Source organism: Peromyscus maniculatus, chromosome 19, assembly GCF_049852395.1.
Source record: "Peromyscus maniculatus bairdii isolate BWxNUB_F1_BW_parent chromosome 19, HU_Pman_BW_mat_3.1, whole genome shotgun sequence".
Taxonomy (NCBI): Eukaryota; Metazoa; Chordata; class Mammalia; order Rodentia; family Cricetidae; genus Peromyscus; species Peromyscus maniculatus.
This window is the reverse complement of record NC_134870.1, coordinates 51,379,961-51,395,794: the sequence shown is the minus strand read 5'-3', so window position 1 is coordinate 51,395,794 and position 15,834 is coordinate 51,379,961. Positions and strand designations below refer to the sequence as shown.

The following is a 15,834-nucleotide window of genomic DNA, read 5'->3' as shown; positions in this document are numbered from 1 at the left end:
GATTGAGGAGGCTGATCACGTGGGCAGTCTCACTTTCATTTATCAGCACCCATCATAAGGACAATGCAACCAGTCCTATCAACTCATCGTTGGTTCTCCTAGTCCCTGTTCAAGGCATCAATTGTGTTGTATGATCTTTTCTTGGAGAGACACCAACAAATTTCTATTCGCCTTGTATAGGCACCAATGACAGAACAAAAACAAAACAAAACAAAACAAAACAAGTCTTCTGAGTCCAGCTTAGCAAATGAGTGACTTTATTAGGGCAAGGGTTGCTTACAGAAACATCGATCACTTAAAGGCAGCTTCATCATTGAAAATCCCACCCCAGCAGCAGGGTAATGATTCACCACAGCTGCATCCCTGGAGCCCCCTCAATGAGTTACAGACACCTCAGTTGTTTGAAATCCCCAGTCCCACAGAATGCTTCTTGCTTATATAACCTTGAGGAGAACTTCGTGAATCTTATATATTTCTTTACTTTGTAAGTCTTGAGATTTTTATTTACTTCCCAAGAATTATTTTATTTTATATTTTCAATTTGCCTGTCTGTATGGTGTGTATTCTCACTTGTGTGTGGGCATGTCAGACTTATGTTGGACCTCATCTTCAATTGCTTTTTGTCTTTTTCATCAAGGCAGGTGTCTCAATTGAACCAAGAGGTTGTAGATATACACACTCTAGCTAGCTTCATGGTTCCACTGTCTCTGCCTTCTGAATGTGGAAGTACAAGGTGGATGCCACACCCACTCACCATTTAAATGGGTTCTGGAAATTGAGCTCTGGTCCTCATACATGCATGGCAAGTGTTTTATGCACTGATCACAGAGCCCCCAACTTCCCGAGTTTTCATTAGAATGTTTTGATTAGGAGAAAATAGCTATAAAACACCTATTGGTATCTTTTGTGTGTGTGTGTGTGTGTGTGTGTGTGTGTGTGTGTGTGTGCGCGTTTGTGCATTATTGAGTGGTGTGTGTGTGTGTGTGCTTGTGCATTATTGAGTGGTGTGTGTGTGTGTGTGTGTGTGTGTGAGAGAGAGAGAGAGAGAGAGAGAGAGAGAGAGAGAGAGAGAGAGAGAGAGAGAGAGAGAGGAGTGTGTGTGTGTTTGTATTCAAGTGTTCAGGTGGAGTTGACCGTCAGAGAGGAAGATAGAGAGTAGAGAGACTGGGGATTTTAAAGTTCTGACATAGTAAGACCCATGGCCCTTATCTTTAGGTTTTTCCCATGGTGATCGTTAATTGGCTGTTGTTGGTTGTTGTTTTTTTTTTCTCTTTTGGGGGCAGCTCCCAAATATCACACATGGAGGCTTATTTTTACTTATGAATGCTGGCCTTAGCTTAGCTTCTTTCTTGCCAGCTTTCCTTAACTTATTTCATCTACCTTTTTCCTCTGGGCTTTTCCTGTTCTCTTACTTCTGTAAATCTTACTCTTATTCCACGGCTGGCTGTGTAGCTGGGTGGCTGGCTCCTGGAGTCCTCCTCCTTCTCTTTCTCCTAGCTCTCTCCCAGATTTCTCCTTCTATATATTCTCTCTGCCTGCCAGCCCCACCTATCCTTTCTCCTGCCTTGCTATCGGCCAGTTCTTTATTAGACCATCAGGTATTTTACACAGCTCCACAGAGTTCAACAAATGCAACATAAACAAAACATACCTTAAAATAATATTCTATAACAATTGACTAGTGTAAAGAAAATATGTCAGGAGCAGGAATTTATCTAATGACTCCCTGGCATTAACCATTTCATGTTGTCATGGTCAGTAGCTGTGGGTGAGGTGAGTTTGAACTAGTTCTTTGTTTTTTAATGTCTCTCTAAGGAGAACTTTGGCATCATCAGTCACTGTGTCAAGGAAAAGAAGGTGCATGTAAAAGGTTTTCCTAAAGTAAAGACCTGTAGCAAGGAGCCCACCATTAGCTGAGGCAAATTTCTCCAAACATTTCAAAAACATTTCTCCTAATGTTTCTTCATTCTTAGTGTCCAACAAATAAGGAGATTTAATGATTTCTTTCAGTCGTTCAACAGGCACTTGGGAAGCCTTAGCCATGAATTCCAGGGATTCATCATCCACTCCAAAGAGGTCTCGATAGTGGTTTAGCTTCTCCTTCAATTTCTCCACATCATCCCTGATGATGCCCACTACAGGAACAGTAGCCAAAATTCCACCCTTGAAGGCTTCCAACCAGACAGTCTGCTGCACAGACTTGTGCTTTCTGTCAATGGCTGCCTCCGTGATATTAGGCAAGGAAAGCATAAAATTGTGGCGCTTTTGAACAGGAAGATCCTTTATCAGGGTGTCCATCAGAACTGGAAAATCATAGTCAGATAAATGGCTGCTAGAAATCAAGAAAATCTCTGGTGCTTCCATGTTATTCTGATGAAAGGTATTCACACAGTAGCTTCTGATCTTCTGCAGAATATTTTCTCTGTCAAAGGTCCGTGGTTTGGATTTCTTTTCATTGTCTAAATCTATGTCCACCTTGGCTCTCACAAAGTAATAATTCTTTCCCATAAATCTGATTGCTTTGGCAAGTTCTAGTTCAAGTTTTGTAAAACGTGTGGCAGAAACAATAATGAAGAAGTCATACTCTTGGAATTCCACTTTCTCCAGATAATCTTTTGGTGGGAAATTTGTGGTCCCAATACCAGGCAGGTCCCATAAAGTCATATTTTTAATTTTGGGGTGTTGGTATGGAGTTCTCCACTTAGTTGTCTCTACTACCCCAACTTCAGCTGCATCTTCCTCTTCATGTCCAACCCCCCTCAGGGCATTGATGAAGCTGGACTTCCCTGCTCCAGACTCTCCTGTCACAGCAATGTTGATTGGGACTTTATCGACATTTTTTAATGCATCACTGATTACAGAGTGTGCACCCTGAATGTGTCCTTTTTTCAGATGTAATTCTATTAAACGGATGGTTTCCTGAGGAATGATTTTGTTTTCCGTCTTTATTTTCTTAAAATATGCAATGAAGCTGGTCTCCAAATCTCCACTGTCTTCATCCTTGGATGTATCAGAGAATAACTGACCCATGGCTCTGTTGAAAAGGGGCCCTGAAAGAAGGAAGGGAGAGTGAGCTGCATGAGACTGCAGATGCCTTTGTGCTTAGCACTGTGTGCTCTGTGCTGCAGCCTCAGTTATGTTCTGATGTTGACTAGTTTCCATGTAATTGTGGATTTTTTTTTTGTCAACAAGATAGAAGCTATAGTCTTTTTGGAGGAGAAAACCTCATTTGAGGAACTGCCTCCATCAGATTGACTCTGGGGCACACCTATAGGGACATTTTCTATATTGAGGATCGATGTGGGTGGTCCCAGTCCGCTGTGGGTGGCACACCCCTAGGCTGGTGGTCCTGGCTAATTTAAGAAAGCATTAATAAACTGTAGTTGGGCTTTTTTGTTGGGACCGCCATCTCCCCAATTATGACATGGAGACTTATTAATTATAAAAGCTTGGGTGATAGCTTAGGCTTGTTTCTAACTAGCTCATAACTTAAACTAACCCATATCTTTTGTCTACATTTTTTTTTGCATGATTTGGTTACCATTACTCTGTACTGTCATGCTGCTTCCTCTTTGTCTGCTGGTGACTCTGCCTTTCTTCCCCCCAGAGTTCTCTGTCTGGCTGTCCTTTTTATCTCTCCTGCTTAGATAGTGGCCATTTAGCTTTTTATTAAACTAATCAGAAGGCGCCTTGCAAAGACACATCTTCACAATGTACAAAAAGATTATTCCATAACATTGAACTATGGGGAGCAAACCAGGAAACAATATTCTTCCCGTGTTCATGCCTGTATTCCTGGAGAGTTTCTATCCTGACTTCCCCCAGTGATAGACTGTGAATAGAGTGTGTAAGCCCAAAACACTGTTTTCTTTTCAAAATGATTTTGGTAATGGAGTTTATAAAGGCAATAGAAAGGGAACTAGTGAAAATGTGGTATACCTACACAATGGAGCATTACTCAGCAGATACAATCAATGACATCATGAAATTTGCAGGCAAATGGATGAAACAAACAAAAAAATCATCCTGAATGCAGTGACCCAGACCAGAAAGATGAACATGGTATGTACTCACTCATAAGTGAGTACATTAGAGGTAAAGCAAAGGATAACCAGACTACAATCCTCAGCCTCAGAGAAACTAGGTAACAAGGAGGAGCCTGAGAGGGACACATGGATCTCCCTGGGAAGAGAAAATGGGTGAGAGGTGCTGGGTAAACGGGGGACAAGGAGGGTAGAGGGAAGTGGATGGGGAGATGGGAACACGAGGGGTCAGGATGGTTGAGTTGCACGCACGATGGAGAGGGAGAGTAATAAAAAAGGTATCATGATTGAGGGGGCCATTATAGAATTAGGGAAAAGCCTGTTGCCAGCCAAACTTCCAGGAATCCACAAGGATGACCCGAGCTAAGACTCCTAGCAATAGTGGAGAGGGTGCCTGAACTGGCCTTCCCCTGTAATCAGGGTGGTGACTACCCTAATTGCCATCTTAGAGCCTTCATCCAACACCTGATGGAAGCAGAACCAGAGATCCACAGCCAAGCACTGATCCAAGTTCTGGGAGTCCATTTGAAGAGAGGGTGGAGGATTTATATGAGCATCAAGATCACGACAGGAAAACCCACAGAGACAGCTTACCTGAGCTTGTGGGAGCTCATAGACTCTGGACAGACAGCTAGGTAGTTGTCATAGGACTGACCTAGGCCTTCTGCATCTGGGTGACAGTTGTATAGTTTGGTTTTTTGTGGGGACCCTAACAGTGGGACCAGGACCTGTACCTGATGCATGAGCTGGCTCTTTAGAACCTATTTCCTATGGTGAGATGCCTTCTTTAGCCTTGATGCAGGGGGGAGGAGCTTAGTCCTACAGCAACTTGATATGCCATGCTTTGTTAATTCCAATGGGAGACCTTACCCCATCTGAATGGAGAGAGAGGAGGAGTGGATGGGGGAGGGTAGAAGGGAGGTGGGGGGGGAGGGAACAGGAGGAGAGGAGGGAGGGGAAGCTCTGGTTGGTATGTAAAATAAAATAAAGAAAAAAAAGAAAGGAAACTAGAACAAATTTCTACTTGCTCTCAATTAAAGCCTTCATTATGGAAAAATTAAAACTTAGGTAAAGGAAGGGAAAAAATACAAAAACTGCAGGAGTCCTCTAGCCAGCACCAACAAGTATAAAGACATGAACAACTGTATTGTATCTAACCTGACTGCAGTATTGTATATGAAATTTAATGTCTTCTTCATCTGTGCACACTTCCTTAAGTGTGCGCCTTCAAAAGAATGGAAACTTAGTGAACAGACATCTAGTTTCTCAAGCTGAAAAATCAAAATAATGAATGATACTTGACATCAGTGTTTAATCAATGCCAAATCTCTAATGATCACATAAATCTATTTTGTCTATTTTATTTATGTTTTCAAAATATTTCAGAAAAAGAAGAAAAAAAAGATTTCAGTAAGTACAGCTATTGTGGTTTTTTGAAATGATTCCTAATTTTCCTAGATCTACTTTCCTTCTGTCTTTTTCATGACTTGGAGCTCTTCTCCGTGAGGAATATCAACTAGCAATAATAAAAACCTTCTTTACCCTTAAAGTCCACATTAAAATCCATTTCTTTAATACAACATTTCAGTGTCCTCAAGTCATCATTTAGACTCACTGTTTTCTGTTACACATTTTACTTTATGAAAGCAATCTAGCTGTGCACTGGAGATACTGGTCAATTGGTAGAGAGAGCTTTCTCAGCATGAATAAGGCCTTGGATTCAATCTCCAACACCTCATCAAATGCATGTGTCTGCAGATCCCCATAATACTGGTGTTCAGGAATTAGAGGTAAGAGGGTCAGGACTACAAGGTCATTCTTGGTAGAGGCTAGCCTGGGCTACTTGAGACCCTGTCTCAAAAAAAAGTTAATATCAAGTCCAGTAAGATGGCTTAGCAGGTAAATACACTTGCTGCGAGGCCTAAGGACCTGAGTTTGATTGTTGGGTATTTAGCCAGCTCAGATCTCATATATCTGCCCTTTGTTCTCCACAAACGTGCCTACAAGACCTGCTATAGCAGCACAATGGACCTCACCATCAGTTAAGAAAACATCTTGCACAGCCTTGGTACAGTGGGAAAGGGCTTGGACCTGCCTCAGCTGAGTGTGCCAGGTTCTGCAGACTTCCCATGGGAGACCTTGACTTGGGAAATGTGGGGAGGGGGGGTGTTGGGGTAAGGCTGGGGGATGGGAAGTGGGAAGATGAAGGGGGATCTGAAGTTGGTATGTAAATTGAATAAAAAATTTCTTATAATAAAAAAAGAAAATAACACTCAGGATTACTAGATGTGGAACAAGGATGACTAGACTGCTACTCACATCATCAGTGAGGCTACCTGGAAAACAGGACCCCAAGAAAGACACGAGGATCGCCCAATGACGGAGAAATGGCTGAGATCTTCATGAACAACCTGGACATGAGTGGGAGCAATGAAGGGCGAAGGTCGAGGGAAAGAGAGCGGGAGATCCCAGCTGGATCAAGAACAGAGAAGGAGAACAAGGAATAGGAGACCATGGTAAATGAAGACCACATGAGAAAAGGAAGAAACAAAGTGCTAGAGAGGCCCACAGAAATCCACAAAGATACCCCCACAAAAGACTGCTGGCAATGGTCGAGAGACAGCTGGAACTGACCTACTCTGGTGATGGGATGGCCAAGCACCCTAATAGTTGTGCCAGAAACCCCATCCAAGGACTGAAGAATCTGGATGCAGACATCCACGGCTAGGCCCCGGGTGGAGTGCCTGGAGTTTAATTATCGAGAAAGAGGAGGGTTTATATGAGCGAGAATTGTTGAGACCAAGGTTGGATAAAGCACAGGGACAAATAGCCAAACGAATGGAAACACATGAACTATGAACCAAAGGCTGAGGGGCCCCCAACTGGACCAGGCCCTCTGAATAGGTGAGACAGTTGATTGGCTTGATCTGTTTGGGAGGCATCTAGGCAGTGGTACCAGATCCTGGGCTCATTGTATGAGTTAGCTGTTTGAAACCTGGGACTTATGCAGGGAAGCTTGGCTCAGTCTGGGACCTGCCTGCACTGAATCTACCAGGTCGATCTCAGTCCTCGGGGGAGGCTTTGTCCTGGAGGAGGTGGTAATGGGGGGTGAGCTGGGGGGAATTGGAGGGGGGGGCAGAAAGGGGGAGAACAAGGGAATCTGTGGCTGTTATGTAGAACTGAATGGTATTGTAAAATAAAATTAAATTAAATTTAAAAAAATTATCACTCCAAAAAAAAAAAAAAAAAGAAAGAAAACAACAACAACAAAAAGAAAACAGCAATCCCCACTGTCACCGTGGGGCCTCCTCTGTCTGTCTTACCCACATCAAATCAGTTTCCAAATCCAATCACAATTGATCATTCCTCCTACATTATCTTCTTCAAGACTTCCTCAACTCCAGCTTTGACTATGTTATGTTTGATTATATTTCCTGTGACTGTTCTTGTAACAACATGGATGATCAAACAGTCACAGTTAATCCTGTTGACACTGAAGTCATACCATGTCAAGTCAATTCTGAGAGGCACCACAGGGATTCCTATTTCAGTCAGGGGTCATTCACTAGTTATCCAGTGCACACACCACATACAACAAACCTTTGAACTCCATTATTACACATTTGAAGCTGATGGTGTCTGAATTCTAGCCTCTCTGTTATCTCAGGCTGTCTTCTCATTTCAGCACTTTGTACTTTGTGACTGCTTCCATGTCTTTGTGCTCTACCCAGTAGCCACATGGCTGTTAATCACCTTTCTCTAGGTTCTGCTTCAGTTAGGCAGGATTCAGGATTTATGTGTACATTGTAAATATGTACCTGTCTCTATCATTCACCATCCTTTCACTATGTTTCAGATACAACAACTCTCATACACACTGCAGAAATATTCCATTACCTGAATCATCTATCCACAACCATTTTAGGGAGAAAAATAAGAGACAAGCCATAAACAGTATCAAGATCATTGGCTTTAGGTCTACCTCAACTTGAGTAATTAGCTAAGACTTTATCCACAAGCCTGTCCTGACTGCTTCCCACCAAAGCTCCTTAGCTTCCAAACTGAGAACCCTCACTCTCAGGGCATGTTCCTACTGTCTTGTTACCTATTAGCTGTTATGAGAAAAAATATGGTGAGGGTTAGAAGTTAGATCTGAACGCTGCTTTCCACTTACCAGATTATCCTGTGTCCAGTGGATTTGCTCACTGTAGTTCAGCTACAGGAACCACTCTCCACTGCACTCCAGTCTCTTCACTTGACACTCACCTCTGCTTCTTCCATGGAAAGCAGCAGGCTAAGGCAATTCTGCAGGACTTATACACTCTGCTGCCTTCCGCCCCTTCCCTCTCAGTGTGTTTTGGCCAATCGTCAAAGCTCTCGGATCTTGTTATTTTTTGGGAATCTGCTGCATTTCCAAGAAGAAGAAAGAGAAAATGAAACTATTGGTTGTTTTTCATTCCATTGTGTCTTAATTCCTTGGCGGCACAGCCTGGGATGTCCTAAAACAATGAAGCAGTGGAATGTGGGCATTGGAAACAGGGGGGAACATGGCGAAGCAGTTCATATAAACAGGAACACAAACCCTTGAAAGATAATTTTTCTGATCCCTGACTCCACAAATGCACCCTGAACTGATCACACAAAACATTGTGCAGACTCCTGTGCAGATGTCAGTTTTAATCTCATTCAAGACAAAACTCATTTTCTCCCCTCTGACTACAACCTTATTTTCTCATGATGGTAAATTCATGTTCATTAATCCTTGTCATTCTCAACTCCCCTGTTTATGTTAGTATTCAGTCCAGCTTGGGCTCAACAGGTCTTACACATGCTGTCACAGCCATGGTGAGTTCATACAAGGAGCTGTGCTGCTGTGTCCAGACAACACCATTTCCCTGTCATCGTCCACCAACTCTGGCTCTTCCAGTCCTTTCACTCCTTCTTCCACAGCCATCCCTGTGCCTTTGGAGGTAGAATTAACATCTTCCATTTAGGGCTGGATATTCCTCAGTGTTTTATTCTCTGAATCTTGGCCAGTTGTGGGTCTCTGGACTGATGATCATCTACTGCAACCACAAGCTTCCATGATGAAGGGTGAGAGATGCCTTATTTTGTAGGTATAATGATAACTCATTAGGAAGTGACTTAATATTATGTCCATGAAGTATAATAATAATAATAATAATAATAATAAATAATAATAATTCTCACCTAGGGTCTATGATCTGTCTAGCCTTAGGTTCTTGCCCAGATACAGGTTTCATCTTGTGGAGAAACTATTGAATCCAATCAGGAAGCAGTTGCTTACTCCCAAGACATTTTGCCATGAGTACACTGGTAGGTATGTGTCAGGATGTGGTGGCAGCTGTCACTTAGGCAGGCTTCCTTTTATAATGTTTGCTGTGTCACAGCCTTCTCATTCCCTGTGTTCACGTTCAGTGGACAGACCTTGAAGACAACCGTCACACTGGAGTCTGCATCACAAATCCAGGAGCTGGAACTGAAAGAATGAGAGGGAACTGAAGAGATAGAACAGCCTGTGTGCTGCAGGGACATCTGTCTGTCTGTGTCCTGTGGGTGACTGTCCCTTTAAACAAGAAATTAGGCAATGGTGTTTATTTAATCAGGTTTAGCTTCCCTTTCAGGGCATTCTCTTTACCCACTCCTTCCTGGCCCGTGTCTCCAGTCAGACAGAACAAAGTTCTGGCCCTCTGATTTTTTTTTTCATTTTTTTTATTAAGAAATTTTCTACTCACCCTACATACCACCCACAGATCCCACTTCCTCTCACCCCCCAGCCCTCCCTCCCAAGTCACCACTACCCCCATCCCGACATCCTCCAAATCAAGGTCTCCCATGGGGAGTCAGCAGAGCCAGGCACACTGAGCAGAGGCAGGTCCAAGCCCCTCCCCACCACACCAAGCTCCCAAGAGTCTGCCCATGCACCAGGGATGGATCCCAATCGAATGCCCGGGTACTTGACAAACAATTCAAGCTAAACAAACAACTCTCTCCCATATCCAGAGGGCCTACTTCAGTTCCATGGGCGCTCCACAACCAGTAATCCACAGTTCATGGATCTCCATCAGTGTGTCCAGTCATCTCTGCATGTCTTCCCATCATGATCTGGAAGTCCCCTGCCCTTAGAATCCCTCCTCTTTCCCATCGACTAGATTCCCAGAGCTTACCCTGGTGCCCTATCACACATCCCTTATCTACCTCCATCAGTCACTGGATAAAGGCTCTATGATGACAGTTAGGGTATTCACTAGACTGGTCACCAGAGTAGACCAGTCCAGGCACCCCCTTGATCACTGCCAGCTGTCCAAGGTGGGGTCATCCCTGTGGATTCCTGAGAGTTTCCCTGGCACCCTGCCTCTTCCCACTCCCATGATGTCTTCATCTATCATGGTGTCTTCTTCCCTGTTCTCCCACTCTGTCCCCACTCCAGCTCGACCCTCCCATTCCCCTATGTTCTCACTCCCCATGCCTTGGCCTCTGCCAACTCCCCACCCCCAGCCCACTCATGCAGATCCCATCCACTTCTACTTCCCTGGGTTACACATGTGGCCCTCCCAGAGTCCCTACTGTCAGCTAGCCTCTCCAAAGCCATGGGCTGCAGTCTGGCCAATCCTTGTCCTACATATAGTATCCATTTATGAGTGAGTACATACCATGTTTAGGAAATGCATGCAGAGGTAGGTTTCTATATGACTTGTTTAAAATCCTTCAGTACTGGAGTTGGGGATTTAGCTCAGTGGTAGGGCGGTTGCCTAGCATGTACAAGGCCCTGGGTTTGGTCCTCAGCTCTGAAAAGAAAAGAAAAAAAATCCTTCAGTGCTCTTTATCCCTCCCATTTTCTTTCCTCTACCTTATCTGCCTCCCCTCACTTTAACCTTTCTTGAACTGTAATTTTCTTTTAACCCTTTCTACCAGTGTATACTATCTCTCCTCCCTTCATGGTCCCACCCAATGGCCACATAGTAATTTCAAAGTCTCTGTGGATATTCCAAATGCATCACACATATTTGAACGGTGGGAGCTAACATCCACAAATGAGAGGAATGAAATGATGTTTATCTTTCTGGGCTTGTGTTACCTCACTCAGAAGGATGCTTCCAGCTCCATCTATTCTCCCATAAACTTTAAGTTTCAGTTTGCTTAACAGCTGAGTGATATCCCATTCTGCCCTGGGTCCACATTTTCATTACCCTTTCCTTAGCTGATGGGTGTCCAGACTGTTTCCATTCCCTGGATATTGTGAACTGAGCATAAATGAACATGGATACACAAGTAGCTCTGTAGTTGGATATAGAATTCTTTGGGAATATGCCCTGGAGTGACAGAGCTGGATCTTGTGGGAAATCTATTTTCACTGTCTGTAGAGCTTCCTCACAGATCACCTTAGTGGCTGTACCAGTTTGCCCTCCCACCAGCAGGGACTGAGTGTTCTCTTTTCTGCATATCCACAGGGCTCAGAAACCTCTTTTCGTAGTTTTTGGAGTCAGTCTACAACTTATTGATGGTATGTGATGGATATTACACATCCCTCAGTGGATGCATATTGAGAGGAGTGTAGAGTGCCCAAGTCTTACCTTCAGCCCCAGCACAAAGCCTGCTTGCTGCCATAGTCATGATGTGCATCCATTGACCCTCTTATTCTCTATTTAAATGTTTTCTTTTATATGTTGCCTTGGTCATGGTGTCTCTTCACTGTTCAAAATCTAAGACACTAATTTCTAGTTATAGTAGTAAAAATAGCATGGTCCCATCACAAAAGCATTGATTAATCAAAGGACTAGTACCAGGGGCTTAGGTATAAATCCACATACCTACAATCACCTGATTTTTTTTTGTCATGTATGGCAAAGATAAATACTGGAGAATATATAGCATCTTCAAGAAACTGTGTTGAGAAAACTCTGTATTTATCATGCAGAAGATGAAACTTTGTTATTCTCACTCACCTTGTCCAAAAATCAGTTTCAATTTCATCAAAGACTTCACGGTTACTGATAAGTATTTTGACTCCCCCTTAATGGGTGTTTCTCCCTGTATGCAATAAGTCAAATCAAGTCAGATTAACAAGACCAGGTTGAATCTGAGCAGAGCACTCCTGGGTGACCTCAAGGGAAGTAAGGAAGAGAAATCATATGGCAGGTAAATGGAATAGAACTTAAGTACTCTGTAGACTTGGTTTTGAGCAGCTCTGGGGAGGAGCCACTGCTTAGTGTCCTTTCTGAGGGGTTGGATTTAGAGGGGGAGGAGGGAGCTGAGGTGGAACTTCCAACAGAACAGTTACACCTAAAATTCTGAACCTTCTGTTGCAAATTATCAGGAGTATATTTTAGGATACAGATTCAGTTAAGATCTTTCTGTATAGAACTCTGTCCACACAGGAAATGCAGCCATCAATCAAGAAGCATGACTTCATGAAGTTAAAATGCTCACAAACCATGAACGAAACTGTTATTCTAGTGTAGCAGCCTTCAGAATGGGGGAAAATCTTCACCAGCATTAAATCAGTTAGAGGACCACTGTAAAGAATATGCAAAACCATAAAAAAAAACCCACTGAGAAAACAATCAATCCAATTAAAATTCATTATGGGACTGGCCAGAGCATACTCAAAAGGAGAAACACAAATGAGTAGAAATATTCAAGAGTGTTCACCATCCTAGTCACCAGGAAACTTCAAATTAAAACTATCTGAGATTTTATCTAATCCCAGTCAGAATGGCTAAGACTAAGAAAACAAACAAGATTCTGGCTGGGGAAGCAGGAAGGCAAACTATAGATCATCACCTTTCCCTCTCCTTCTCCAAATGCTAAAACAAACAAACACAATGCAAGCCTCTCAGGGATATTAAACTGAACACGAATAACAAATTGCAATAAGACTAGGCACAACCTCTCCTAGCAATGCTAGATGAGGTAAAAGGAGTAAAAGGGACCCAAGTGCAGACTATAGAGTCAGAGATATTCTTCTACCCACTGTTAGGAGTCCCACAAGAAGGGAAGAAACATCTTAATAGAGGATATTGTGGTTGATTTTTAATGTCAACTGGCAAGAAATTAGAATCTCTTTATATGGAGCCTTACCCGAAGATGTGTCCTGATTGTCTTGGTTGGTAGAGAAGACCAGCTCAGCTGCCAAGGGTAAGGCAGGGGATGATCACTTGCCTTGTGCTGGCTTGGCCTTCCCTCTTACTGCAGGTTGACTACCCTGTCTTTGCTGCTGATTCCTTCACTGATATCAGAGCAAACATTTCCAGGGACATGTCCTGGACTCTGAATCAGTGACTCTCCAGGAAGCTTCCAGGTTTTCAGTGCTAGTTGGGACTGAGGAGGTAACCAGCCTTATGACCTGAGCAACTATAGGGCGATGACCTGCCTAGTGAGAAGATACTAACTGCTGAGGTACCCCATCTCAAGTATTGAGCAACAGCAGATTCTCAGCCTCTTTGCTGGGATTCACCTGTTGATACTGTTTCAATTTAAGCTGTCTTAAGATATTATTTTATATATTACACATATAGTATGTATATTATGTACACATCACACATACATTCACTCCATTGAGTCTCATCCTTCAGAGAACCCTGACTAATATCAAGGGGGTTGGCAGAACACAAGTGGATAATGGGGAGGAGTTTAAGTGGGCAGGAAGGTGGGAAAGGCAGGGCAGAGGAGAAGGGATGGGTGAAGGAATCATTGAGTATGTCTGAAAACACTAGACTGAAATCGACTGTTTTATGTGTGCTTAAGGAGTTTAACTGGAGTCACTATATGTATAAGTGAAGGTGAAATGCTCATTGAAGAAGATACAGCTTATCGAATGAAAGCTGAGTACAAGATGTGGAATGCCCACTCCTGAGTTGTTGATCAGGGAGGTCCTAGATCTCTGCTTTGGAGCAGCAGTTCAGCTGAGATTCATTCTGGATGAGGACTCAGAGGCTTCCAGCCTGAGGAAACAGGATCAGTTGAGGAACTGGTGAGGTGAGGTGGCTGTGGCCTGTTCTGTCTCTCTGATCTTCCAGCGTTCACCCCAATAACTGGCCTCAGGTTTGTTCTTATTAATAAGAACTTTCTAAGATTCATGCTACATTTCTCCATCTTCTTTATGTGGGCATTTAGTGCTATGAATTTTCCTCTTGGGACTGTTTTCATAGTATCCCATAAGTTTGGGTATGCAGTATATTTATTTTCATTGATCTCTTAGGAAGTCTTTAATTTCTTTTTTTATTTCTTTCTTGGCCCAGTAGCAATTCAGTTGAGCATTAGTCAGTTTCCATGAGATTGTAGGCTTTCTGTAAATTTTGTTGCTGTTGAAATCTAACTTTAAGCCATGGTGGTCTGATAAAATACAGGAGGTTATTCCAATTTTTTTGTATCTGTTGAGATTTGCTTTGTGACTGAGCATGTGGTCAATTTTAGAGAAGGTTCCATGGGGTGCTGAGAAGAAGTTACATTCTTTTGTGTTAGGGTGGAATGTTCTGTAGATATTTATTAAGTCCATTTGAGTCATAACTTCTGTTAGGTCCTTTATTTCTCTGTTAAGTTTCAATCTGGCAGATATATCCAGTGGTGAGAGCGGGGTGTTGAAGTCTCCCACTAGTAGTGTGTGGGGTTTGATGTGTGACTTAAGCTTTAGTAATGTTTCTTTTACATAAGTGGGTGCCCTTGTATGTGGGGCATAAATGTTCAGAATTGAGACTTCATTTTGGTGGATTTCCCCTTTGATAAGTATGTAATGTCCTTTCCGATCTCTTTTGATTGATTTTAGTTTGAAGTCTATTTTATTAAATATTAGGATAGCTATACCAGCTTGCTTCTTAAGTCCATTTGATTGGAAAGTCTTTTCCCAGCCTTTTACTCTGAGGTAGTGTCTGTCTTTAAAGTTGAGGTGTGTTTCTTGTATGCAGCAGAAGGATGGATCCGGTTTTCGTATTCATTCTGTCAGTCTGTGTCTTTTTATAGGCGAACTGAGACCATTGATATTAATGGATATTAATGACCAGTGATTGTTAATTCCTGTTATTTTTGGTGGTAGTATTGTGTGTTTCTCTTCTTTGGTATTTGTTGGTGTGGGATTATCTATTGCCTGTATTTTCATGATTGTATCTAACTTCCTTAGGTTGGAATTTTCCTTCTATTGCTTTCTGTAGGGCTGGATTTATGGATAGATATTGTTTAAATCTGGTTTTATCATGGAATATTTTGTTTATTCCATCTATGGCAGTTGAGAGTTTTGCTGGATATAATAGTCTGGGTTGGCATCCATGGTCTCTTAGTGTCTGCATAACATCTGTCCAGGACCTTCTGGCTTTCAGAGTCTCCATTGAGAAGTCAGGTGTTATTCTTATGGGTCTGCCTTTATATGTTACTTGGCCTTTTTCCTTTGTAGCTCTTAATAATTTTTCTTTATTCTGTATGTTTAGTGGTTTGATTATTATGTGGCAAGGGGTCTTTTTTTTTTTTTTGATCCAGTCTATTTGGTGTTCTGTAAGCTTGTACTTTCATTGGCATTTCTTTCTTTAACTTGGCAAAGTTTTCTTCTATGATTTTGTTGAATATATTTTCTGTGCCTTTGAGTTGGTATTCTTCTTCTTCTGTCCCTGTTATTCTTAGGTTTGGTCTTTTCATGTTGTCTCTAATTTCCTGGACATTTTGTGTTATGACTTTTTTGGCTTTAGTGTTTTCTTTGACTGATGAATATATTTCCTCTATTGTATCTTCAATGCCAGAGATACTCTCTTCCATCTCTTGCATTCTGTTGGTTATGCTTGCA

The 15,834-nt window shown here is 42.4% G+C and overlaps 1 protein-coding gene across 6 annotated transcripts in view; it reads right to left on the bottom strand.

Moving 5' to 3' along the window:
• Positions 1-240: 240 nt before the first annotated feature.
• LOC102909102 (interferon-inducible GTPase 1-like) overlaps positions 241-15,834 on the bottom strand; it is a 28,746-nt gene continuing 13,152 nt past the window's right edge. Inside the window, exons 3-9 of one of the 6 annotated variants that reach the window (XM_076555306.1) lie at positions 12,011-12,095; positions 10,718-10,852; positions 9,255-9,543; positions 8,870-9,148; positions 8,218-8,448; positions 3,542-3,639; positions 241-3,050 (exon numbers count right to left, since the gene is read on the bottom strand). In XM_076555306.1, the coding sequence (XP_076411421.1) occupies positions 1,756-3,050; positions 3,542-3,560 (1,314 nt within the window). In that variant the 5' untranslated portion in view covers positions 3,561-3,639; positions 8,218-8,448; positions 8,870-9,148; ... (1 more) ...; positions 10,718-10,852; positions 12,011-12,095 and the 3' untranslated portion in view covers positions 241-1,755. The remainder of the gene's footprint in view (positions 3,051-3,541; positions 3,640-8,217; positions 8,449-8,869; positions 9,149-9,254; positions 9,544-10,717; positions 10,853-12,010; positions 12,096-15,834) is intronic. The other 5 variants (XM_042263939.2, XM_076555307.1, XM_042263940.2 and 2 more) reach the window with 5 other exon arrangements.